The sequence below is a fragment of the Opisthocomus hoazin genome, chromosome 2 (genome assembly GCF_030867145.1).
Source record: "Opisthocomus hoazin isolate bOpiHoa1 chromosome 2, bOpiHoa1.hap1, whole genome shotgun sequence".
Lineage (NCBI taxonomy): Eukaryota > Metazoa > Chordata > Aves > Opisthocomiformes > Opisthocomidae > Opisthocomus > Opisthocomus hoazin.
Genome location: NC_134415.1, coordinates 60,469,393 through 60,494,290, shown reverse-complemented (window position 1 = coordinate 60,494,290; position 24,898 = coordinate 60,469,393). Strand labels below are relative to the sequence as shown.

The following is a 24,898-nucleotide window of genomic DNA, read 5'->3' as shown; positions in this document are numbered from 1 at the left end:
TGCTGGCTCATGCTCTGTTCTTCTAAGTATACTTGTTAACAACTGGTTTTCTTACAAAGACTAGAACCCCAAGGATTAAGCAACTGTATGTCTGGTACTCAAACAAAGGCAGTTAACAGTCTAGTGTTGCTGTTCATTGCATTGTTCTGATACCTTGTTTTTTGATACTTGTATCGCTTAACAGTATCGCCACTTGTGACTGAGGCAGTTTTTGTGAAATATAAAACTTACAAGCTCTCTAAAATGCATACAAAAACTCTAGCACTTCAGAGCATCCTGGAAGATCACTAACAAAGATCTAGATTTGCCGTCGGGAAGCAAAGCATTCCCAAAACTTTTCCTCTTAAAAAGTCTGGTTTATAGTTTTTATTTGGGCCTGCTATTTGGACTTTGTTACTAGTTACTCTGAAGCAGCTCCAGTCCGGCCCCGTCGACTGAGTGCTCATTAGCAGCTGCAGCTGTCTTGGGCTTTATCTTACTGCAAATGAATCTACTTTACGCATTCAAGATTGCCCTACCATGTGAAACGATGTGCAGTACATGTAAACAATTAAGTTTAACCCCAAAAGCATGCTTCTGATTCAAACGAAAACACTGATGTAGGTGCTTCCTATACAAGTAAATACTGCCTTTCTAACACTTTGTTTATTAAGGCTGCCACATCTAGTAAAAAAAAATTATACGATTAATTATGTAATAAAAGGAAGTACAAAGTCTAATAAATAGAACTATATCCTTATGACTCACAGTCTTCAACTATTGAGAAGTGGGATTCAGGTGGCAGATTACATCAGTGCTGAGAAACTATTAGAAAAGCAAGGAAAATTATTATCCCCAAAACTTATAACTGCATAAATAAGATTGCCCATTACTACATATATATATGAATACGTACTCTTCTACAATATCCAGATCCAGAAATCTCAAACCTCAGAAAAAGGAAAAAATAGGTATGATCGTGCTAATGTTATATTTAAAAAAAAAAAAAAAAAAGGAGGAAAAGCAGCCTAAATAACCTTTGAGTGAAAGCCTCAGTGGACTAACAAGATACACATCATTGGTTCATTCACAGAGATGCTATAGAACACTGTACAGGGAATTTGAGATGTATTACAATCTAACACTACTCGTATAATGCAGAACTGAGGTACTTCACATACTATAAACACAACTCTTCCACAGCTTACAAGAACAATTCAACACTATATACCATGAAAAGCTTGTAAATTATCACACTGTCACGAGAATTCCTTCCACAACATTTACCTTGAAAGTCCCAGAAATTACAATCATGTACTTTCACTCTGCTGACAACTTTCATGACAACACGACTCCTGAATACTATTACTAGCATAAACTAACTAAAGAGCATCAGGCTGAACTCACTCAAGGCATATAAACATCTCATCAGAATGCCAATTACTTCAACTTGCTCCAGTTAAGCTGTCCAACACTCAAGACAGCCACACCTATGAGCACAGCTATCCATATAAATGTTGGAATTTAAGTCTGCTGAATAAACCACAATACAATGCCATATTCTTAATTACTTTTTGTATCTAAATATTAAGGTAGTCTCTATTAACTGATGCATTAATTGCCTGTGATTACATCCTACTCGAGTTGATGGTTACAGCTGTGATACAGCATGAGTACAGGCCAGTATTTTCCTGACTTATTTTTGCAGCTGCATTACTTTCATTAGTCATGACAACTCTTTATTATTTCAGAGATTTGAATTTAGCTGCACAATTTCTAGAAATACAAGATAAATTGTCCTAAAACTTTAAACTCAGCACATGTCAAGTTCTGAGCAGCTAACTGCCTCAAAAAGAGATTATCTGGGTTAGGAAAAAAAAGGTTTTTGCTTCTCTGACTTCCTTATTATTTGGTCACTCCAGGACAATCCTGCAGAGATTGTCTACTCACAAGCTGTTTCTTCTAAGACAACAGAACAAGATTTATTTATTTATTCATTATTCTTTGGGTACAAGTTCTTCCTTTTTTATTCTACTGTTATACAACTGCTACTACTGTAATTGCCAGTATGGTTATCGCTCCCTAGCATTCAACTATATCAGTTGTCTTAAATTCCTGCATTCTGTATTTAAGATAGGCATATATGTTGCAACACACGCAAAGTTTCTCTGCCTACAGGGTTTGTTTGTTTTTTTACATTTTGACATCCTTTAAAAAGCGTCACATGACTAATTTTTCACTACAGTCGCAAACTTGTTTCTTCACTTACTATCACTTTGTGGCTAAGATCAGATATTTTCTTGGCATCTATAATGTAAGAAAATTACAATTTATTACAAGGGAAAACAGAGTATGTAAATTTCTGCAAGTTTCCCTTTCATTACGCATTACCTTCTAAGAAATCATTTCCTACCCGAGATCATAAACACAGGAAGCAGCAATACAAGACATGCTCAATGTCTCACCGCTGTGTTACAAAGGGTGAAGAACAACATGTAACAATGGCTTAACTTTCCTAAATCAACTCCATCTTCATATTCCACGACCCTTATGGGTCCCTTCCAAGTCGAGGTCGAGATAGTCTATAAAATGCCATTTAGCCCTAAACTCATATATAACTAATATTTTCATTTATACTACTCTCTAGACTTTTTTTTTATATTTTCAAGATAGAGCACTTCTTAGTATACTCATGTATTTTAAAAATCTTTAAGCCAAACTGTAAAATCCAAAAGAAGACTCTTTCACTTACATATATTTTAACAATAAATATTTCTTCAAATTTCTATTATTCTACTTCTACCTTATTAAAAGACACACTCTGTTCCAGTGGATTGAGTGTGTTAGCAGCAGCAGCTGCAGCTGTAAGTTGTGCTGTGAGGGCTTGTAACTGAACAACAAGACCAGCATCCAAGGCTTGAAGTAGTGAAGGTTGAGGTTTCTGCTGCTGTATCTGCAGTGTCTGTATCAACTGCTGAAGCTAAAAGAGAAAAGATAAATGCATTAAACAAGAAAACTTATTTAAAAGCAAAAATAACCGAAAACCAAACTAGTCTCTTCCTCTTCCAACTAGGGAAAAAAATACCTCAGGAATGCAGTATCATCTAACCTGTGGCTACTATTTCATCTTACTTTGTTTTCATTTACAGCAAATTTTGTTCCCACTTACTGGCTAATTTGTTTTCTGTGGCTGATAAGACATGCAGATGCTTCTTCCTCCTAACTTGCTCTCTGACAGGGTGCATGATGACCAGTCACCACTCAGGATTTCCTGTTTTCTAGGGTTCCCCCTCTTCTGTTTCTCCAGTTTGATTCCTTCTGACCTGAAAAATATCTGTTAGCCTACTCCAGCTTCCTAACGGCCCACCTATATTAGGAAAATCTATGCTGTAACAACATTTGTGTAGAGAAAATAACTGCACTGTTGCAAGCTTCACTATAAGCTGATGCAACATGTCCATACGAAGAGCTTGCACTAGTGTCTCTGGATTAGTCACAAGGAAAACCTCATGCTGAAACCCAGGTTTGTACCGACAGAATGCAATTCCCTTGCTATATTAACAAAACAAAGTAAAGTAACCAGGAACTGGGAATACAGTTTGACTTTCTGCAATGGCACAGACTCTGGGCTCTGCATAGCAGTATCTTAGGATAAAAATTGCCTAGGTGCAATGTTGAACCAGGGGCAGCAGCTCTGGGGCAACAGACATACCGTAACAGCAAAGTACGCTAGAGTAAAAACAAAATATAGGTAATGCCAAGCAGCAGATGTTAAAAAACATTATTTTAAAATAGTGTTGGGTGTTTCAAATATTATTTAAAAATAGTTTTGGTGGGTGGTGTGGTGGTTGGGGTGGTTTGTTTGTTTAAACAACTCCAGTCGCAACCCAGGAGAGGCCTAGGATTATACTGGAATAAGTACTAAATATTATCAGAGAAGGAACTTTCAAAAGTGTAGTGAATGCATCTCAGACATTTCATCAGAGTATATCAGGACACCCTAAGAGCCTCTTCCTTCAAATCTAGAAGATGAAAATAAACAAAAACAGAGTATCTTCCATAGATTTTTAGAACAAATGTACAATCCCATCGCCTATCTTGATTTCCTTACTCCAACTTCCTATTTGTATATAATATTTTAAAAGAGGCCATGCCAATGAGGATATAAGAGACTTTTTCATGTGCAGATCGATTAAACTGTTGCATAGACATGCTCCCATGAAATTGTACAGATTTACCTTCAGACAAAAGAAAAAAATAATATCCCTATAGAAAGAAGCCCTCCTAAAGTGCCATGGAATTAGAGGAAGCAGTCCTTTGTCCTTCCATGAGGTAAACTCCTGAAGCCTTACCTTTGGGTATTTCTGGGAAAAAGGCTGAGCAAATCCAGGTAGCTCAAACTATGCTGACGTAAGTCCCTGATTATGTTTACATTCCCATGGGGTTCACCACTGAACTCTTACACAGTTCAATCCCTCCCTTCTTACTAGGGCTCACCAGAAACTCTGTGTAAGCCGGTTAGGTTGACCTTCTTTTCCACAATGCATCAAAAATGTATGATCCTTTTTCAAGATTGTTTTAGAGTTACCTTCTGACAATGTGAAACAACCCTTCCTATTCTTTAAAAAAACAGTTATACAGACTCCTTATACAGCAGAGCCTCTGAAAATGCTTCAGTTATTTTTCTACCTCACCAAGAGCTTTCACTGATGACTGCAATAGGCAAAGCTGAAGAGCTCCCCCCTCCCTTCTTGGCCGATCCACAACAGATGAGCAAATATGGCTGGTACACCTCATGCATTGCTCTGAGTAGGAAGGAATCAAACTGCAGAAGCAGAGATGGAAGCCCTAGAGCAGGAAAATCCTGGGTGGTCACCGTTCTAGCCGTCTTCACATTCTTGTTGGTCATATCTTTCTTACTTTGCCCTCTCGTATGTCTAGACTCTCGATTTACCTGCATGCATTCTCACCCACAAAACACAAAATGAAATCAAGGACTTTGAAGCCGGGGGATGGGCAGGGGAGGGAGTGGCTTGGAGAACAGGAAGAAAAGAGATGGACAGGATGAAAGGAAATGTTGCACTTCATCTACCAATCCTAGAGATCTGCACATACATATTCTGCTTAAGATCATCCTCTCCCCCCCCAAAATACATTCTCTTCCTCATTTTACCATTTTGAGCTAAATATCCAAATGTTGTTTCTTTGTGATATGCTGTCTTTAAAACCGTAATTCCCCTCTTTTGCTTCATCCTTTTTTTTTTCAGAAGACGCTCTAGGTAATAATCTTTAAAATTACCTTACTGACTTTCTATTATTTCCTATTCTTACTTCATGTCCCCTCCTTGTTTAAGAGCTATTCCACCATTTTTCCCCCACATTTCACAACGTATCCCACAAACTCATTTTGTTCTGCTTTTCAATGACCCATCAGTTTCTTTCAGTGTAATCAGATGAAAATACTCCCTCCACTTGACTTATGAACAATTACAGATGATTCTGCTTTGCTGAACACTATAAAACAATCTCACTAAATAAAGTTGTTATTTTCAGCATCAGTGCTTTGTAACAGTTCACTGGTGACTGTTTCTCATTCACACGCATGGGATTTTTGTTTAGTACCTCGGCAAGTAAAACATCCTATTCCTCAATCCAAATAAAAATTATAATGTCATAGTTATGCTGGTGCCAGAGTTCTAGCACAAACTGAAAAATTATGATCTACATTTTTACAGAAAGTTGACTGTGTGTGCTTAACTTATGTGGCTGCGGGTTAAGAGGACAAGCAATTCAATAGATGCTGCACATCGAGCCACTTTTTTGGAGTTGAGCATTTAGAAATTGAGGAACACAGTCACTTCTAAGACCTTATTTTTGAATGCTGCAAAATAAAAACTATATTCAGCTAATGGAAAGATAAAAGAATCCACACACAATGCAACTGCAGAATGAGTACGTTCCCATTATATAATTCTGTACAATGCTCAGCTTCTCGGGGCATCCAACAGAGAAATCTACTTAAACTGGCATTCTATTTTATACCTATATCCATGAAATCTTAATGCTGCTCTTGATAATAGTCATCTGCAATACTACACAGAAAACAAAAGTATGTATTACAGACCATCTCATCTGAAGTCACATTCTGCGATAATTTTCAGGAACAAACAGGGCTGGTTACAAAAGTTAACAGGAAATTTTAGTTTACCTGGAACTTACTTGTGATGAACAACCTCATGGGATAGTTACTATGGATACTGGACACAAAACTAAGAGATACTCATGAAAGCACTATTCCGTAAGTGCATCTTAAAGACACAAAGTATCAAACAGCATACAGTGTTACCGTCTACAAAATATTTACCTGTTGGCCTTGAGGACTCTGTAAAATCTGCGCAACAGCAGCAAGGGTATCTGTATTAGCAATCTGAGATACCCAAGGATCAGGTAAATTCTGCACCACATTGGCTGGAGTAACTGGAGTCACAGGTGTTCCTAAAAAAGAGAAAATCCAATATGCCAAAGTATTTTAACATACAGACTTGGAAATCGTGTTAGAGAAGGAAAAAACCCCTGCTGTTATTAAATACTGAGAAAGGACTGAATTACCATCAATTCAAATTTTTTTTCTGACACATATGTAGAGCACACACAAATAACACAGACTCATATCAACATTCCTCAAGTAGCAGGATTACTTTGTGTAAGTGTAGTTCACAGCTCTTTTGGCTACTGCCCTTTGGGGACTACTAAGAAAAACACTGACAAATGCAAAATAAATAGGTTTCACACAGTAATCTAAACTATTTAATGGAAACAATATATACTAAATAATAATTGTTAGCAATCTACTCAGAAACGTCTGTTAGTCCAAACTTACTGGACTTGCACTTTATCCCCAGGAGAAAATTTAAGGATTTTACCAGAAATTTCAACCTGCAGCAGCTGGATTCATGAGGATTGCGCATTTTATCGTTTTTTCTCAAGAAGAACATTGAGATTAAACCAACTATCTGATAATTAATCTCATGGCATAATCCAGAAGAATCCTGCATCCCTGCAAATACTCTGCTTTTAGCTCAGAAGTGGAGGTATGCCAATGAACGCTAAATGTAGATGCCTAGATTACTGTCTTAAAAGACAATTTGCATCAGAATTCTAAAAAGCATTGGAGTAAAGCTATGTATTTAACAATTTAAAGTAATCAAATTAATGAAAATAAAAAATATTGAACTAGAAGATGCAGTGAGTCTAATTAAAAGCTGGAACTTTCACACATTTACAGACACCGAAGAAAAATACAGTGGATTTGTCCACCTCACTGCTTTTCAGCATGGGATCAGCAAAAAGTGGGTGACAAAAGCAGTTCTGTGTGTGCCAAAACCCACTTTCTATACGTAAAATTTCCCATACATCCCAACCTTGAATGAAAAAATCTCCACAGAACAAAAAAATTGAAAAGCCAGTTCTCTGCCATCTACCTACATAAGTAAGGAAGATGCTTAGAGCACAAAATTATTAAGTCTACATGTACAATGATGTTAGTGCTTGGTAACTTGGGACATACTCCACAAGCAGTTTTTTGCCGACATGATTGTCCAGCATGATTTCTGGCCCACATACTTCAGATCTGAGGGAGAGGGAAGTACGTCACTGGCTGCAGCTTATATTGTCCATCTGTTATTTTGCCCTTGAAGTCATTGTCTGTCGCCAGCAAAAGTAAAGAAGGACTGTCTGACATTATACAGCAAGCTCAATCCTACTAATAGCAAAAAGATACTGATGTATTCTCTTTCATTTCTCTCAATTGTGGCACCACTAATTAACAAAGATTATATTAAGTGCTGTGTTGGGTTTTTAACTATGTCAGTGATCTACTGTTTTGACTTTCAAGTGCAAAACTAGGTCTTATTGCACTGTTACTCAATCTGAATATATTTATAATATACAGTTGGAAAGTAAACACAACAGGCTGCCTCTTGCTTTTGCTGTTTCCCTGATCCAGATGCTGGCTATAATATGTTTCTTTCTGGCATTCACTTGATTTGTCTAAAAGAAATCAGTGAGATTTTTCAGCATGTTAACAGCCAACATACGAAGGCTGACACAAGTCTTTTGATTTAAAGTATGATTTTAACCCGTATTTGTTTACCTGGTGTATTGTTGCTCATAGCAGCTGTAGTGCTGGGCAAGACAGGGGTCACAACTGGAGGAGGAATTCCTGCTGCCATATCCAAGAGAGGCTGAATAATCTCGCTCTTGAACACATTATTCTTCTGCCATAAATTTAGCACTCTAACAATTTTACTCTAAAATGAAGAAAGGATAACAAAAGACCTGAGTCATGCTTATCTTTCTTGCTATTATCAGTTACGGAATTCTTAGCTAGCAACGTCAATCTGTCTAGATTGAAGCACCCTTAGGTTTATAAACAATAGGAACCATAAAAACAGTTACACTGTTATACACCAAATCTATCTAAGCTATGAACCTGTGGCTGACCCTAGGCTACATAATAACAGTCTTCTCCCCGCAGAAGATTAAATATATTAAAAACAAATGTATCTGGCTCTTTTGTACCTTTATTCCTGGAAGATGGCATGGAAGGAAAATTATATTAAGGAAGCATTTTAAAGCGTTAGTAATAATTAAAACAAGGAATTATTAGTCTCCTAAACTTCTATACTCAATGTATATGAATGCAATTCTGATCTACCTATGAACCAAACTTATTTATGTCCACTGAAAAATGAGCATATACTAATAAGACTGCTAAATACTTTTATTATGACTATAGCTCCGTATTTTGCAAGCTCTCTTGGAGAAGTGAGGAATTTAAAAGTTTAAACTAGAACACAATTCCCTGTCTATTGAAATTACACAGGAATATTAAAAAATGTGGATCATGGGGAAGGAAAAAAAATCAAAATTAAGACTTCATACAATTCCGTTAGATGTAACTCACTGTTTCGCTTGCGTTTCTATTACATTTCTATTCCACTGTTTTGATTTGCTCCCCAATATTTTCTTTTCTAAGCTTCACTTCTACCGAAAGGCAAGACTTTGCTTTATTTGAAAAGTTGGATAGAAATATATGTGATAGAAAAAGACACCTTGCTTATTGGGGGGCGGGGGGAAAAGTTAGTTGTATTATAAAGAGCAGAAAGTTCTTCAAAGGGTTTTGTGTTTTCTGTCACAAAGATGGTTTAATTATTTCAATTCCATAAAATGTGATCACAGAGCACTTAACCACGGTGTTTAAACCCAAGGAAAAAAAGTCTGTTTGGCCAGAACTCCAAGAGTATACTTGACTTTAATAGTCAAGCAGTGCTGAATTTCCACTGCACAGAAGATGTAATTTAGAGTCCTTTGACAAAATCTCTGAAGGCTTCCATTCAACATTAAAGTACGCAAGCCTTCCTTCTCTGAAAGTTTGTTTTATAAGGCAGTCCTTGACAAGTCTATCAGAGGTTCTAACTTCCCTTTTCTATCCAGAACAGGAATACAGAAGTATTTCTGTGCCTCAGTATCTATCTCCCCCTTGCACTTTCCATGGCTGAGCCAGACGAAGGAATCGGGGGGGGGTGGGGGTGGGGGAATTACTTTAAATGAAATGCTACTGTACTTCTGCTTGATTCAAAAACAAAACAAAGCCCACATTTGCTCATATAAAGGTAACTGTTGTGTTTCTCCATTCTGCCTTCTAGTCATGTTCAACCTCAAAATGCTAGAAAACAGGTACATATCTTGTTATTGCTGACAGCACAACTTTTTGCTGAGTCAGATATATGGTAACTACTTTCACAGCACAAAGACTTTCCTATATGCAACACAGCAGTAAGACTTCAGATTACAAAACGCATTTTCCCCAACTAAAGTGAAAAATATCCTAGCAAAGAACCTGATAGGAGCTTTAAATACCATAAACAGACTATGTTTTACTGCCCCTCTTCACATGAAACACCTCTAATATGATACGTTAGTTGCCATGCACTAAAATATCACAGGATAAGTGGCATTATTTCTTATCCTACAATAAATTTACTATAATTTTCTTATAGTCAGACACAAATTGAGTACTTGAACCCATCCTTGTGCTGGCTCTCCCTCTTCAACAAGTCAGGCTATTTCTGTGTTAGTGTATTTCCTAGAGTAGTAAGCTAAATGATTATACAAAACAAATACTGCTTAAGGAATACAACTAAATGAAGAAAAATAGAAGTTAACTATCATGCCTATATATACATAAAACACTGTGGAATCGAAGCAGCACAAGTTTATCATGCAGATAACCTAAAATCAGACTTGAAAAATGCCATTTAACTTAGATGTCAGCAGCACCTCAGAACTCAGTTGCAGAAGAGAAGACAGACATCCATAGCAGACAAACATTTAAAATTTGCAGATCCCGACATTTTCCTGCAGAGGTCCTAACTCCTCTAAAAAGGCAGGAATCCTACGCTACTGCACACTCGCAATGGCTGAAATTGTCTTAACCACCTTTCATGGATGCCTTGGGTTTTCAGATCTTTGGCTCAGAAACACAGTTGTAGGAATGCACATGACTATTCAAAGAATAACCTGTCTTTGTCTCTTCCTGCCATCTCCTGCCCTGCTTACTATTTCACTTAATGACTCTATTACACAAATTTATGTGGCTATAAAGCCCTTAGCATTTCCCATCTTTCTGTAATTTTTCAATTCAGGAAGAAACTCTAGCTATTGTAAGATCAGTGACAAATACGAAGGAAGTTAAACTGCCTGCACTCTCTGCTATCTCCAGTCAACCTATTATAATTTGGTGCTCATCCTAACTACAGTGGTCCAAGGCAACAGTTGAACTACTGGGTCAAACTATTGAAGTTAGGCCTTCTTCAGCTGTTGGTTGATTTAGTATCAAGGAAAGATAACTTGTAAGATACTTTGCTGGTTTTCTATTGCTCCTTGAGTCCAAAACACACTAGCTTGTACTGAAGATACTGCTACCAAGAAAGGTATTCCTCGGCACTGCACAAAACCTGCTCGCTCATTTTCTCACTGAAGAGGGGAAGAAGACAATGAAAAACAGCTACAACTTCCTGTCCTACTACATGCCTGCTTAATTTTTTACATTAAAATACATTAACTCAAATCCATTCAGTCTTCCTGAAAACCTTTCAGAAGCGTAATTAATCTAATTCAATGTGTAGTTCCCCCAGCCCTACACTCAGACAAGCAAAATTAAAGAAATACATATAAATGTGTAAGTCTACAATTCGGTCCACTCTAGCAAGCAGACAGTGAGATCAAAATCTTTATTCTTTACAGATAAAATACTAAAGATTGTTTTAATTAGAAAAATCTGTAAGTGGTTTACCTTGTCATCCCCAGGACAACGGTACAAGTTCTGGAAAGTGCTGATGATGTTATTGCTGAATCTTGGAGCAAATACATCCTTTTCTTGGCCAAACTGGTGCCGGGACTGTCTCACAATGGAGTCAATGACATACAGACCAGGTACTTTGTATTCTGGTTTGCACTACAAAGAACGAAAATTTAAAACATTCATATGTGAAAAAAATCACAAAAAACATTAATAGCAGAGTAAATATGAACAGTCCTTTTAACTTTTAAATGGGTCCAAGTATTACTAAAATGTTCTCTATTTAATAAATTGTCCTGAAAAATGAAACTCTCTCAAAAATAGCTAACCTTTAATATTCAAATTATCACATCTATATGTATTCTGCAAATACCTAAATGGTTTAAAATCCATTTCCTACCACTAAAAAAAATTAACATTTTAGAATTAGCTATTAAAAATTAGAACATGAACGACATATCCTTTTTAAATGTACACATCTGTTTCAAGAGAACAGCATAAAGCACGACCAAATTCTTAATAGTATATTGGGACTAGCTGTAAATATAATTAAAAATATTTTTGTCCTTCTTTATAATCAAAGTCAACATTAAAGTTAACATTTGTTTACTTTATTTGACATCGTTGTAATTAGTGTGTGGTATATCCTCCCCCTCACAGAACAAAAACATATTTATGTGGACATCTGCTTGATTTGAGAATATACCAGCGGTACTTATTTTAGAACTCTAGAAAATGTGCATAATTTACAAACAGCACGATATTTATGAAAGATATCTGCTAACTACAATACTAATTACTTGGGTAACTTTACTTACTTAACAACTAAAGTTAACATTTTTGGTTTTTAATTGCAAAGTAATTGCACTGGACTACTGCAACCAGTTTTAGGACAGAATGAAAAGTGGTACAAAAATATAATGAAATCATCGCCAGAATATACTGTGACATGAATTCACTTCATGAACATTTTTTGGTTGTACACACTTATCACACAAGGTACTACGGAAAACATGGGAAAGTACAGCCATTCCCTCTCTGGAACAGACAGTCTATAAACATACTATGCAATACACCAAATTCATAATCTCTAATACAGTACCAAACAAACTTTTCAGACTATTAATTTTATTATAGCCTAGACACAAACTTGCTGTTTTGAAAAGCGCTGATTTCCTAACATTTGCAACCTTGATAAAGCCTTTATTTAGGCTCCAAACATGGTTCAGTGTATTTAAATATTGCATTCTTTATTTTTAAGTATGTGTGTGGCCTCCTTTTAAAAATAAATGTATTACTAAACTTACAAAATCAAAATCTAATTGGATATAATACAGTCTTCAGAGAATCACTTCAGTGTATTGTAGTTACTGAAATTTTAGCTAAATTATTACCAAAAATAACATTATCTTGCCTACAGAACGGACAGGTATACAACTTTTCACAATATGCAGATTAATAAAACCCACAAATACTTAATATGAAAACTAATCAAATAGGTGGAGTATTTCAAAACACAGCACAAACAGAAAGCAAAGTATGATAACTAATATAATAGTACAGATGATAAAAAACAAAAGACTGTAAAATACAAGTAAAAAATTAAATAAAGAAGAATTACAACTAGGGCAGTAAGCCTGCGTATCCCTGATCTCAGATGAGACAGCTTTTACACAACAAATACTCACTTATTCTCTCAGTTTGTCTAAGTAATAAGATAATTCAATTACTCAAATTATTCAAGTCTTGCTCTCACAGTGGAATATCCTTACATAGGTGAACTGTGGTCATTTGACCCCTGAAGTGATGCTTTGCCAGAGAATAAAACAGCCAAAACAACAATAGATCAGAGAGTTAAGTGTCACAAAAAACAAGAATGTCATGGGCACCTATTCCATCTGAAGTTTCAGCAACCTCACGAGGTTAGTTTTGAAAAAAGAAAATATTTTAGTAGTATGGAATCAACAGTAAACTAACTGAGATGGCACTGACATCACTCTGGACAAGTCTATGACAGATCTTAATGGAAGATTCAATAGTCTTGAGCTTTAACTTGAAGTGACTGCTTCCAGAAAAATAATCCAATTATCTTCTAAACATACGATTTAGGTCCATATACATCAAATGGCTAACTTTCATCTGCTTATCTCCAATTCTACTAAAATAAGAGCTTAGTATTTGATGTTATTAATAATTTGTGTGTTTCACTAAATAGTTCACGAAATACTGAAAAAAACACATCCAGCCCATCAAAGGGAAACACCTCATCCAGAGTGATCGTTAACAAGGTTATCAAGAACAACATACATCTGCCTTCTCTAATCAGCAATGAACAGTGAAGAACTCCCTCATCAAGTAATACTGGACACCAAACGCAAGTGTGTTATTAGTTTGTGAAAGGGTCACTAACAACCGATCCAATTCCTGACAAACTGGCACACTTTCATTCAGAGGACAAACCTTCTCTCATGCCTCTTAATATAAAATTTCCAACCACGGCCACTGCAACTAAAAAACAGTATTTGGAACTTGGACAATTCCAGATTAATTTCAGGACACGAAACTGCGAAGTGCTACTGACCAGAGATGGATAAGATGTACATCTGCTCTCGTCCTCCTATATGCACCTGTAGTATTAAACAGGAATCAGAGGATATTAATCCCTGATCTTAGAGGTGGAAGAGTTAGAGGCAACACCCCAAAAGATCACTACTTGACAAAACACTAGCAGTGATAGTAATTACTAGTCTTTACTACTGCCATGAAACACACATATGACATCTTTTCCACACACGACTGATGTTCTAGTACCTAAATAATTCATTCACGAACTGTTCCGAGTCAACTAAAAACAGCAGGCTGAAGCTAAACCCTGTTTACACTGTCCAATTGCTGCCAGAAGTCACTGCAGCATACCCTAGGCACCCTGGGCAAGGAATAAAAGGTAATGAGGAGGACAGGTTACCAACACAGAGCAATCTAGACTGCTTCATAAAATGGACAACACGAGAAAAATTGCATCCAACATTGCAACATTAACAGACTAACTTCTCTAGCTTGTTTGACAAAATAAAAAGGTAATTTGATCATAATTTATTCCTATTTACAAAAGAAGAAATTCAGTACTAAAATGATCAACTCAACAATCAGGTACTATGCAGACAAGCAGGACAGACGCCCAGATCTGAATCCATGCATGTCCAACTGGAGGCAAAATGCACTTTTACCCAACAATAATTAACTGATGCAAGAAAACAAAATGCAATAAAATTCTTTATTATTTAGAATCTTTACATTAATACTGCATCCTCCCAAAAAATAATTCCAGTCTAGCCATATAAATATTTTTTGGTTTACATTACTAACAAGAACCACCGACTGAAATACCACATCTCCTGCTACAAAAGAGACAAGGCTGAATGGACATCTTCCCTTCAGCTTTTAAAATCCAGGGGAAAACCCGGCAGAAAAGCAAAAGCAACCGTCGCTCACCAAACCACTCTCAATTCTTTTGTTGTTAGCTGTTCACCTGGGCTACAGTGACAGCCTCTTTTAACATTAAACAAGTACATTCAGGAGTAGTTCTAAGACAGTATCCACAGTCATTCAGATCAAAGCATATTGTAACTACAAAATGAGGACAAATTATTTGTCTTTCTGCATCATGGGTTATGATCAGCTACTGATTACTACCAGAACTTGTATGTTACTAAAACCGGAAATAAACTAACTTGTGATAAACACACTAATCCATATGTGTTACCTAAAACTTGACGGTCTGCAGTACTCTGTAACTCAAAGTGAGGAAATTTTTCTCAGCACTAACACAAAATACCCATGACTGACTTACTTTTTGAATGAATTTCTCAACACTCTGCACAACGTGCTTGTAGAACTGGAAAAAGAAAGAGGAAAAAAAAAAAAAATCAATAGAAGAGAAAAATATGAAGATGTATATGCTTGTCCAAGTCATGCAATATTGATAGTAAAACCAGAATTACAAACTTGGGTTGATTAACCAGCAATCCTATACCTACAGCTGAGTATGCTGTCTTCCTCAGAACATTTAACAGCATATTAAAAAGCTAATCTCACTTTTCCTTAAATTCTGAAGGTTTCTTACACTGGATTTTTTTAAATATTGTGTGCTTATTTAGTGAGAACTAAGAAAATCATACAATTGTTCCTTCAATAACTTATGGTTATTTCATTGTACATGACTGAAGATGTTAGAGTAATGTTCGTAAGCATAGCACTTCCCTGTATTTAATTTCAAGTGTGCACTTTAATAACCTAAAAACACGAGTATAGGAAGACCTTATAACATCTACTGAATACTTTTTCTCTAAAATTGGCCTGTTGTGGTTTTTTAAATCTCGCATATCATATAATGGCTCTATATTATGTCAATAACTGCTCTACATAATTTAATGTTGTTATTGAAATGGTAAGAGTGGAAACAGGATTTTCAAGTGAAATACATTATAAAAATTTTTGGTATCATTTAATTGTTTAATATGTAGAACCATTTACTATCATTTACTACTTGTTTATGTTCAATACAAGTTTTTAGCATTTTTATTATACTGCAACACATAGACTTCCAGTTGCAGACTTCTCTTATCTAATAAAGACAGTGAATTCCAGTCTTCCGTCACCAAACTGCTCTCTCTCCAAAGTACATAAAACACCAATACGGATTTCATTATCTGAAAACATTATCTGCATTCTCAGCAGAGGAACGCAGATAGGAAGAACATAAGTTCATAGCTTTTTTGCTTTTATCCTATCCTCTTTTTCACCTCTCCAGCTTTCACTGAGTTCCCATTTATTTTAATGCTTAACATGAGCGGCATGCTTCTTTCCTTCACAATTTTTCAGTGCTGTTTCCTCCTGCTCCATTGCTGTTTGGCAATTAGTTTTACTTCAGGCAAGAAAAGTCTTTAATTAGTGTACTAATGCTAAAACTTATGAACAAGTTGTATCCAAGCAATACAAAAAACAGAAGCTATGAACACCGCTCATGAAAAGGTATGCTAGGAATTTACAAAAATGAAATAAAACTTAAACAATTCTATTGATCCAAAGGCACACATATCTTACAATGTGGGGGGTGTAACTGTAGTTTTATATTTATTCATTTGTTTTCAGGTAATGTCAGTTTTTTCTTTCTAAACTGAGGAAAAAAACCCTGCCTTCCAAATCTGATTAAAGAGAAAAGTTGCTATAATTCTTCCTCACATACGACAACCAGCAAATGAAAGTCAGACAACAAATTATGCCTCCTGCTGCACTCCTGAAAATCCTATCACTATCATGTTTGATTGTAACTCGGAAACTGTACACAGAAGGGAGGTGGCAAGTTCTGAAGCAAGTTCTTTAAGCTATTCTGTTATTTTGACACAGATGAGAAATGGAAAAGAAGTCAAAAGTAGTTAGCCGATTTCTTACCTTTATAGCCTTGATTGCTGCCTTGGTGATCTGTGTCATTTTCGCTTTAGAAATGGGTGGCTTGTAATCATTTAGCGAGTACAACTGCCAAAAAAAAAAAAAACCACAAAAGTTATCAGAAATATATTCTGCAGCTGTAAGCAGAATAAAACCACATTTTTTCCACAAGAAAATGCCACTTTTAATTTTCATTGGAATTTAAGTATGTATGACACCAGAAAAGGCATCCCCATTCAATAAAAAATAAAAAGGCCCAATAAAATATAATGTAAGGTCCAAAATGTTTAAAAGAACAGATTTTTCTTTGCAATGGTCACTATATACCTAGTTTTACTAGCACTAAATACAGCAGACACCTGCAGGTGAAGTTACAAAGGAAATAGATACGATATGCAAATACAGTAGCTGTCCTTAAGTTTTTCTTTCCAGGGCAAAAAAAATTAATATACTTGACTACCTTTATGGAAGCATAATAGAAGCTTAACCACCTACTTATTATATTCATTGTCCTATGCCTGCTCAATCAAATCTTTTTATTTTCCAGCCCAGTGAGAATGTGTATGGGGCAATTTAACCACTTACAACAGCAGATTTGGAAAAAGTGTTGACTTCCTCCATTCACTGTATTAACTCAGAGAAATGATACATCAGCAGCATTACAAATGCTTAAGCCAAAATCCAGCTGGGTTCTCAATTTTAAACACAGCTTTGTAACTTCATTAATATCTAACCACCAAAACAGCCACAGTACACAGGTAGCGGAGTTTTGCAACAATTTTCTCAGGATGCAGTAATAACTCCATTCTTTTTACTAGTACATACATCTCATAGCAGAAACAATCCAGCATGACAGATATTCATCAGAAATTTGCTACGTAAGAGAACTGTACATGAAATAACTTCCTAGTTATGATTAACAGGTGGTAATTGGAAACAGCTCCTTCCTTCACAAGGAGTCAGGACTCCATCTTCCAAGGCTATTTACTTGCTGTGAAAAACTCTGATTATTCACAACACATGGCTTTGAACAAAATGCTGCTCTTTTATCCTTCAACCCTAGGTGTTAACAGACAAGGGACTGTCTCATATTTGTTGCCTGCGTACCTAAAAAGAACAGACATAAAATGCCAAACCAGTTTTAAGGGTATTTTTAACTTAACTTACTTTGTATTTTTGTCTACAACACACGTTTAGAAGCATTCTAGCTCAAAAAAAGAACCCTGATAATGGGAATGACCATCCGCAGATAATTTTTTATTTCCTTCCTAAAGACAGGAAGAATTGGAGTTTTTCCATGAAATGGTCATTGAAACACAAACAAAGCCAAAAGACCCCTTTCCTCTCCTACTACACACCCTGAGCAATGCAATATATTTAACTAGATTAATATCCTCAATATCCATACAGATATTAACAATATCTAACTTCTTAAGATTCATTCCGCTTTTGGCAAACTGCTAGCTCAGAAAATACAATTCAGAATTGTTTACATTTAAGAGAGTAAAATGTAACAGTAAACAGGATCACACAGTAGAAAGGATTAAAAAAAAAAATCTTAAATACAGGTCATGCTCCCTAAGTTGCTTATAATAATTTATCGCTTTGAAGCTAACAAGTAGATTTTTCTTCAGTCTTATCTGAGTTTACAAGAGACAAAGATGACCACGATTTCTTCTCCCCGCAAATATGAGACGCTATTTTTCTATCCTTTTCTGTCAAAAACAGTTTTAACTAAAATTTTGTACAGCTGTCAAAAGACAAACTGGAAAAAATGGTTTGTCCAAGCATAAGTATCTGTCTTATCAGCTTGAAAGGATTTCCACCAAAACAGTGAAATTATAACCAGTTCACAGCTAGACGTCCACTTTTAAAACAACTGTTACTGCTTCCATGGAATGTGGAAAGAGGGGCAGGCCACTTGGGAAGGGTACAGGAATGTGGTCAGAGCATGCAGGGATCCGACGAGGAAGGCCAAGGCCCACCTGGAATTGAAGCTGGCAAGGGATGTCAAAAACAACAAGAAGGGCTTCTTCAATTACATCAGCAGCAAAAGGAAGGCTAGGGACAGAGCTACTGAATGCCTTCTTTGCTTCAGTCTTCAGTGCTAAGACTGGCCCTCAGGAATCCCAGGCCCCGGAGGTAAAAGAAGAAGCCTACAGAGAGGATGACTTTCCCTTGGTCGAGGAGGACTGTGTGAGGGATCGCTTAAGCGATCTGAACGCCCACAAATCCATGGGCCCCGATGGAATGCACCCACAAGTGCTGAGGGAGCTGGCGGATGTTATTGCTGAGCCACTCTCCATCATCTTTGAGAGGTCCTGGAGGACAGGAGAGGTGCCCGAGGACTGGAGAAAGGCCAATGTCACTCCAATCTTCAAAAAGGGCAAGAAGGAGGACCCAGGGAACTACAGGCAGGTCAGCCTCACCTCCATCCCGGGAAAGGTGATGGAGCAGCTTCTCCTGGAGGCCATCATCAAGCAAGTGGAAGAAAAGAAGGTTATGAGGAGTAGTCAGCATGGATTCACCAAGGGGAAATCATGCCTGACCAATCTAATAGCTTTCTACGATGACATTACTGGCTGGGTAGACGAAAGGAGAGCCGTGGATGTTGTCTACCTGGACTTCAGCAAGGCTTTCGACACAGTCTCCCATGATACCCTCCTGGGGAAGCTGAGGAAGTGTGGGCTGGATGAGTGGTCGGTGAAGTGGATAGAGAACTGGCTGAATGGCAGAACTCAGAGGGTTGTCATCAGCGGCGCTGAGTCTAGTTGGACGCTGGTAACTAGTTGTGTCCCCCAGGGGTCAGTACTGGGCCCAGTCTTGTTTAACTTCTTCATCAACGACCTGGATGAAGAGTTAGAATGTACCCTCAGCAAGTTTGCTGATGACACCAAACTGGGAGGTGTGGTAGATACACCAGAAGGCTGTGCTGCCATTCAGCGTGACCTGGATAGGCTGGAAAGCTGGGCAGAGAGGAACCTGATGAGGTTCAACAAAGGCAAATGCAGGGTCCTGCACCTGGGGAGGAACAACCTCATGCACCAGTACAGGCTTGGGGTGGACCTGCTGGAGAGCAGCTCTGCGGAGAGGGACCTGGGTGTCCTGGTGGACGACAGGTTAACCATGAGCCAGCAGTGTGCCCTGGCTGCCAAGAAAGCCAATGGAATCCTGGGGTGCATCAAGAAGAGTGTGGCCAGCAGGACGAGGGAGGTTCTCCTTCCCCTCTACACTGCCCTGGTGAGGCCTCATCTGGAGTACTGTGTCCAGTTCTGGGCTCCCCAGTTCAAGAAAGATGAAGAGCTACTGGAGAGAGTCCAGCGGAGGGCTACAAGGATGATGAGGGGACTGGAACATCTCTCCTACGAGGAGAGGCTGAGGGAGCGGGGCTTGTTCAGCCTGAAGAAGAGAAGGCTGCGAGGGGACCTAATAAATGCTTATAAATATCTGAAGGGTGGGTGTCAGGAGGATGGGGCCAAGCTCTTTTCAGTGGAGCCCAGTGACAGGACAAGGGGCAACGGGCACAAACTGAGGCACAGGAAGTTCCATCTGAACATGAGGAAGAACTTCTTCCCTCTGAGGGTGACGGAGCACTGGAACAGGCTGCCCAGGGAGGTTGTGGAGTCTCCTTCTCTAGAGATATTCAAGACCCGCCTGGATAAGGTCCTGTGCAGCCTGCTGTAGGTGACCCTGCTTCGGCAGGAGGGTTGGACTAGATGATCCACAGAGGTCCCTTCCAATGCCTAATATTCTGTGATTTTGTGATTCTCACTAATGCTAATTGCTACTGCAAAATATTCTGAATTACTCGTACTTCTTACACAACAAAAAGCAATATGCTTCTAGAATTCAAACACATAAATGCTCTTCACCACCACGAGGGAAAGGGAGAAAAAGAGGCAGAAAATCAAGAGTCTTCAATCAGCTGTGTGCTGTCAGTTATCTTAGTACCACACATCCAGAATTTGCCAAAACCCAACAGGATAACATAGGCTGTTGCTAGCATCCCACTACTTTATTGCAGGTCGCAGAGGCAAATGTAGCACCAAGTTTAAGAACACATAATTCAAGTCAGAAAAAGAAAAAAAAAACAAACCAAAAGAAATAGAAAAATTAAGAACATACTTCTGCAGAGATAGGCTTTTTGGACCATGGGTACACCTGTCCCAGGTTTTAACAACTGTTTAAAGGAAAACACAAACCCCAAATTTAGAAACTGGAAGAAGCCAAGAAAAAAATCGCAGCAGCATTTGTACAAGGGACAACGTGAGGGCCCAGTGTGAAACACCTACTTGCAGTTTTGCAACATTTAATCATAGAATCATAGGTTGGAAATGACCTCTAAGATCATCAAGTCCAACCATCCGCCCAACAACACCATGCCTACTAAACCATATCCCGAAGTGCCACATCTACACATTTTTTAAACACCTCCAAGGATGGGGACTCAACCACCTTCCTGGGAAGCCTGTTCCAATGCCTGACCATTCTTTCAGTAAAGAAATTGTTCCTAATATCCAATCTAACCCTCCCCAGACACAACTTGAGGCCATTGCCTCTCGTCCTATCACTAGTTACTTGGCAACACAGACCAACACCTGCCTCACTGCAGCCTCCTTTCAGGTAGTTGTAGAGAGCAGTAAGGTCCTCCCTCAGCCTCCTTTTCCTCAGACTAAACAACCCCAATTCCCTCAGCCGCTCCTCATAAGACTTGTGGCCCAGACCCCTCACCAGCCTCGCTGCCCTTCTCTGGACACGCTCCAGCAACTCAATTTCGTTTTTACAGCAAGGGGCCCAAAACTGAACACAGTGCTCAAGGTGTGGCCTCACCAGTGCCGGGTACAGGGGCACGATCACCTCCCCACTCCTGCTGGCCACACTATTCCTGATACAAGCCAGGATGCCAGTGGTCTTCTTGGCCACCTGGGCACACTGCTGGCTCGTGTTCAGCTGACTGTTGACCAGCACCCCCAGGTCCTTTATCACCAGGAAGCTTTCCAGCCACTCCTCCCCAAGCCTGTAGCGTTGCATGGGGTTGTTGTGACCAAAGTGCAGGACCCGGCATTTAACCTCGCTGAACCTCATACAGTTGGCCTTGGCCCACTGATGCAGTCTGTCCAGATCCCTCTGCAGAGCCTTCCTACCCTCCAGCAGATCGACACTCCCACCTGACTTGGTGTCATCTGCAAACTTACTGAGGGAGCACTCAATCCCCTCATCCACATCATTGATTAAGCTGTTAAACAAGACCAGACCCAAAACTGAGCCGTAGGGAACACCACTTGTGACTGGCCAGCAGCTGGATTTAATTCCATTCACCACCACTCTCTGCTCTCGGCCATTCAGCCAGTTCTTTATCCAGCAGAGAGTACACCCAAGCACACCATGGACAGTTAGTTTCTCCAGGAGGATGCTGTGGGGAACACTGTCAAAGGCTTTACTAAAGTCCACGTAGATGACATCCACAGCATTTCCTTCATCCACTAGGTGGGTCACCTGGTCATAAAAGGAGATCAGGTTGGTCAAGCAGGACCTGCCTTTCATGAACCCATGCTGGTGGGCCTGATCCCCTGGTTGTCCTCCACATGCCCAGTGAGCACACTCAGGATGAATCGCTCCATAATCTTCCCCAGAACCGATGTCAGGCTGACAGGCCTGTAGTTCCCAGGATCCTCCTTCTGGCTCTTCTTGTAGATGGGTGTTACACTGGCAATCCTCCAGTCATCTGGGACCTCCCCTGTTAGCCAGGACTGCTGACAGATGATGGAGAGTGGCTTGGCCACCTCCCTCAGCACTCTTGGGTGGATCCCATCTGGGCCCGTAGACTTGTAAGTGTCCAGGTGGCATAGCAGGTCGTTAACTGCTTCCTCCTGGGTTATGGCAGGTTTATTCTGCTCTCCTTCCCTATCTTCCTGCACTGGGTGCTGACTACCCTGGGAATAACAAATCTGACTATTAAAGACTAAGGCGAAGCAGGCATGAAATACCTCAGCCTTCTCCTCATCCTTGTTGGCAATATTCCCCCCCATCCAATAAGGGATGGAGACTCTCCTTGTCCCTCTTTTTATTGTTGATGTATTTGTAAAAACATTTTTTGTTGTCCCTTACAACAGTGGCCTGCCTGAGTTCTAGCTGGGCTTTTGCCTTTCTAATTTCCTCTCTGCATGACCTAACAAGACCCCTGTACCCCTCTTGAGTTGCCTGCCCTTTTTTGCATAGGTTGTAGACCCTCCTTTTTTTCCCCATGTCCCAGCAAGACCTCCCTGTTCAGCCAGGCCAGTCGTCCTTCTCGCCAATTCATCTTGCGGCACATGGGGACAGCCTGCTCCTGTGCCTTTAAGACTTCCTCCTTGAAGAACTTTCTGCCTGCCTGGACCCCTTTGCCCTTCAGCACTCTCTCCCAGGGGACCCTCTCAACCAGCATCCTGAACAGGCCAAAGTCTGCCCTCCGAAAGCCCATGGTGGTTGTTTTGCTGGCCCCCCTCTTAACTTCACCAAGAACTCTACCATTTCATGGTCGCTAAGCCCAAAATGGCTTCCGACCACCACATCTCCCACCAGTCCTTCTCTGTTAGTAAACAGCAGGTCTAGCGAGGCACCTCCCCTGGCAGGCTCACTTACCAGCTGCATCAGGAAGTTATCTTCCACACACTCCAGGAACCTCCTAGACTGTTTCCTCTCTCCTGTGGTGTATTTCCAGCAGATGTCCAGTAAGTTAAAGTCCCCCACGAGAACAAGGGCCAGCGATTGTGAGACTTCTGCCAGCCTCTTGCAGAAAACTTCATCTGCCTCTTCATCCCGGTTGGGTGGTCTATAACAGACCCCCACAGCAGGATGTCTGCCTTGCTGGCTTTCCCCCTCATCTTTACCCATAAGCACTTGACCTTGTCATCACAATTATCAAGCTCTATACAATCGAAGCAGTCCCTAACATACAGAGCCACCCCACCAGCTCTTTCCTCGCCTGTCCCTTCTGAAGAGCTTACAGCCATCCATCGCAGCACTTGCTTTTGAAAAAAAATAATATTCAAATTTTGATTACAGAATTAAGAAATGTGACATTTCTTAAAATTTCTTAATTCAGTCTTTTAGTATTAAACAAAACTTAAGTACATAAAACACAGACATCCCCAGCACAGTTTATTCCAAATGAAAGAGTGCCAAAAAACCCCTCACTTCTCTGACTACAGATATCCTAACATGCACAAACATCTTCCTGAATGCCTACTGACAGCACACATGTTCTTAGCTCTATCTTCAGCAAATTCTTACATTACATTTACTACTAGTCAACGAGGAATCCCTCTACACTTAGAGTCACAAAATGGTTTGCATCAGAAGGGACCTTTACAGATCATCTAGTTCCAACCCCCTGCCATGGGCAGGGACCTCTTTCACCAGACCAGGCTGCTCAAAGCTCCATCCAATCTGCCCTTGAACACTGCCAGGGAGGGGGCAGCCACAGCTTCTCTGGGCAACCTGTGCCAGTGCCTTACCACCCTCACAGTAAAGAATTTCTTCCTTATATCTAATCTCTACCTACCCCCTTTCAGTTTAAAATTGTTACCCCTCGTCCTGTCACTACATGCCTTTGTAAAATGTCACTTTCCATCTTTCTGGTAGGTGCCTTTCAGGTATTCGAAGGCTGCTGTAAGGTCTTCCCACAGCCTTCTCTTCTCCAGGCTGAACAGCCCCAACTCTCTCAGCCTTTCCTCACAGGAGAGGTGCTCCAGCCCTCAGATCATTTTTGTGGCCTCCTCTGGACCTGCTCCAGCAGGTCCATGTCTTTCCTGTGCTGAGGGCTCCAGAGCCCAATGCAGGACTCCAGGTGGGGTCTCGCCACAGCAGAGGGGCAGAATCACCTCCCTTGACCTGCTGGCCAAGCTGCTTTTTACGCAGCCCAGGATACGGTTGGCTTTTTGGGCTGCAAGCACACATTTCTGTCTCGTGTCTGATTTTTCATTTTCCAATATCCCCACATCCTTCTCAGCACAGCTGTTCTCAATCCATTCATCATCCAGTCTTTACTGATGCTGGTGACTGCCCTGACCCAGGTACAAGAGGACCTTGCACTTGGCCTTGTGGAACTTCATCTGGTTCACATGGGCC

The 24,898-nt window shown here is 39.5% G+C and overlaps 1 protein-coding gene across 8 annotated transcripts in view; it reads right to left on the bottom strand.

Annotated features, from left to right (window-relative positions):
- The window catches only part of SCAF8 (SR-related CTD associated factor 8), a 107,213-nt gene that overhangs the window by 62,709 nt on the left and 19,606 nt on the right, over positions 1 to 24,898 (bottom strand). For all 8 annotated transcript variants that reach the window (XM_075413837.1, XM_075413839.1, XM_075413838.1 and 5 more), the window contains 6 exons: positions 16,793 to 16,876; positions 15,192 to 15,236; positions 11,336 to 11,497; positions 8,132 to 8,288; positions 6,344 to 6,474; positions 2,783 to 2,959 (listed from right to left, as the gene is read on the bottom strand). In XM_075413837.1, the coding sequence (XP_075269952.1) occupies positions 2,783 to 2,959; positions 6,344 to 6,474; positions 8,132 to 8,288; positions 11,336 to 11,497; positions 15,192 to 15,236; positions 16,793 to 16,876 (756 nt within the window). The remainder of the gene's footprint in view (positions 1 to 2,782; positions 2,960 to 6,343; positions 6,475 to 8,131; positions 8,289 to 11,335; positions 11,498 to 15,191; positions 15,237 to 16,792; positions 16,877 to 24,898) is intronic.